Source organism: Limulus polyphemus, unplaced genomic scaffold (genome assembly GCF_000517525.1).
Source record: "Limulus polyphemus unplaced genomic scaffold, Limulus_polyphemus-2.1.2 Scaffold2388, whole genome shotgun sequence".
In the NCBI taxonomy this organism is placed as follows: Eukaryota; Metazoa; Arthropoda; class Merostomata; order Xiphosura; family Limulidae; genus Limulus; species Limulus polyphemus.
In genome coordinates, this window is record NW_013667998.1 from 48,975 (window position 1) to 51,378 (window position 2,404).

The 2,404-nt window shown below is 34.4% G+C and overlaps 1 protein-coding gene across 5 annotated transcripts in view; it reads left to right on the plus strand.

Annotated features, from left to right (window-relative positions):
• Positions 1-312: 312 nt before the first annotated feature.
• LOC106466821 (far upstream element-binding protein 1-like) overlaps positions 313-2,404 on the plus strand; it is a 45,809-nt gene continuing 43,717 nt past the window's right edge. For all 5 annotated transcript variants that reach the window (XM_022394898.1, XM_022394897.1, XM_022394901.1 and 2 more), the window contains exon 1: positions 313-423. In XM_022394898.1, coding sequence (XP_022250606.1) covers positions 337-423 — 87 coding nt within the window. In that variant the 5' untranslated portion in view covers positions 313-336. The remainder of the gene's footprint in view (positions 424-2,404) is intronic.

Below are 2,404 nucleotides of genomic sequence, written 5' to 3' on the forward strand. Positions count from 1 at the left end.
GTTATCTGTAAACTTTTCTACTGAGAACTACTCTTTGAAGCAGCAAATCTAAAAGGTGGTGCAAATAATATGGTGAAAAATTAAATTAATATATTTGAATTAGTAACAATTGAAAAATATTTTTATAAATATAACATATTAATAAAAATATAAATGATAAAAGTTTTGTGAGTTTTACGACCAGCGGGCTTTTTGAAAGTAAAACAAAAAATATATTTTAATCTTGTCGTATTTTTGGAAAATGTTGCCTTTTCAGATAACCCTGTAACGAATGAAAGTAGTTTTGCATTGTTCATTCGACGATTTCGATCTTTCCACCATTTTGAGTGTCGCAGCATGTCGGTTGCTCCACCTCAGTCAACTGTTTCTGGTGGGTTCGACACAAATTCTGCTTTTGCGGATGCGCTTGAGAGAGCTCGTCAGGTAAACATGTTTATCTTTTTTATTTATTTAAAGTAAATCGTAGATCTCGTGTCTAAAGTGAACTTAGCTATCAAAATCTAAGAAATATTTTGAAACTTAACATGGTGATGTTAGGACTAACAGTAACACAATCATCCAAGACATTCAACTTCCAAGGACACCCATCCCAGAGAAGCAGAAATACATTTAATGAAAGCACTGTATTTCTTCTAAGTTCGCTCAGGCTATTATTGGATTTACTATAAACCTCATAGTTCATTATAATTCTTTGTCTTAGTATGCGTAAAGTTTATTTGTGCATGTGTAGATTTGTCTCTGGGTTTGTCACAGTTTGTGAATGTGTATCTGTCTCCAACCGTACGTCTCACCGTACGTTTTAAGTATTAGTCCATAGTAACTTAAATTAAAACAACGATGTTTTTACAAAGCCATCATGATATGTATTATGATTAACTTAAAGTCTTCAACAGTATTCTGTGAGGACATTCAGTTCAAAATTGAGCATGGCATCTTCACCCACATTTGGGTCATCAACATGAAACTTGGGGCAATGCCTTTGCTAGTTTTGGGTTCACCAAAGATGGATTTCTCTCATTATGTTCCTCTAGTAAATTGTAGAGTATAGCTGTTGACAAAGAAGCCATACAAATTTGATGCATTGAACTGCTGAAAACCCCCTCACACTGACAAAAAACAGGAATCACCAGATCAATGTCTATGACTATGATAATCAGAATGTTAAAGTACGAAATCTCAATTGGAGTGCTTCATTTTAAAAGAGATGATAAGGTGGTTGTAACATCTTGGTGATCTATGAGACTAGACCAGAACAGGCTGGGAAACAATTTCAGAGTACTGTGATTTTTGGAATAATTTCCAAAATAAATCAGCTAAGCCTGTCTTTTGGCCATAATCTCAGGTCAAATATTCAGGAAGCCTGTAGTATAGTGTGTGTTTGTGTGATCACCAGGATTGTCTAGCCTATGGTTTATATGGTCCATTACTGAACTTAGTATGTTTCCAAAGTCATACTGTAGTTGGTCAACATAGTTGTTCAATTCAATACCCTTGTGGATCCCGTTTTTCACAAAATTAAAAAATCAGAAAGTCTCTGTCTCTTAGCAACTAACAAAGGACATAGGTTCAAGATTCCACTGTAATGTTGAAGTCCTACTGTAAATGCAAAGGTTACTAAGAATATACTGTAGATCCTGTGCAAAGAACATAAATTTTAGAGCATTTAAGCCTTTTCATAAGGAATATTGCTCTGGCTTAGACTTGTGCATGCCTGTGACACGTATTTAAAAAGTCATGACAGATGTTTCTCTTGAGGGACATTCATGCCCTTGTGATGTGTGGTATCCTTTGGGTGTCTTATTATCCTTTCATCCATTAATACTGCAATTCCTTTCAGCTAATAAAGTGCCTTTGGAGAGTAATGATAGTGTTCATGAAATGTTTTAAGTATAATCTGAATAACAGCATAATACTGTGTTTTATAGCATTGAGAATTCCAAGTTCAAGCCTCTAAACAAAGTTGTGAACATTTAGAATGTAAGTTTTATCATATAGGAGTCAAATTATGATGTTTATTCCAGTGTTAACATTTCTCCTATCTGGTCCATTAGCCACAGTCTTGTCACATCAGTCCTAAATAACATGTCATGACTCTGAGTTTTTAAAACACTGTGCATTCTGTATTTTCTGAAAATTGCAAGGTCACAAAATAATAAAGTTCACCATTCTTAAAAATAATTCCACTTTTGTGACACTAAAGTCAGTCGCACCATTGTAAGTGATGGGAAAATGCTTGCCTTGTGAATAGTATTCACCAATAGTTCAGTTTATAAAAAGTAGGGAGCCAATCTTAAAAAATTTGAAAAACTTAATTGGGTTAGAAACAATGAGATAAAAAATTCGATGACGAGGAACCCACTTTGAGACTAATAATGGCTGGAGACGGCTTAAATGGGTAATGAAG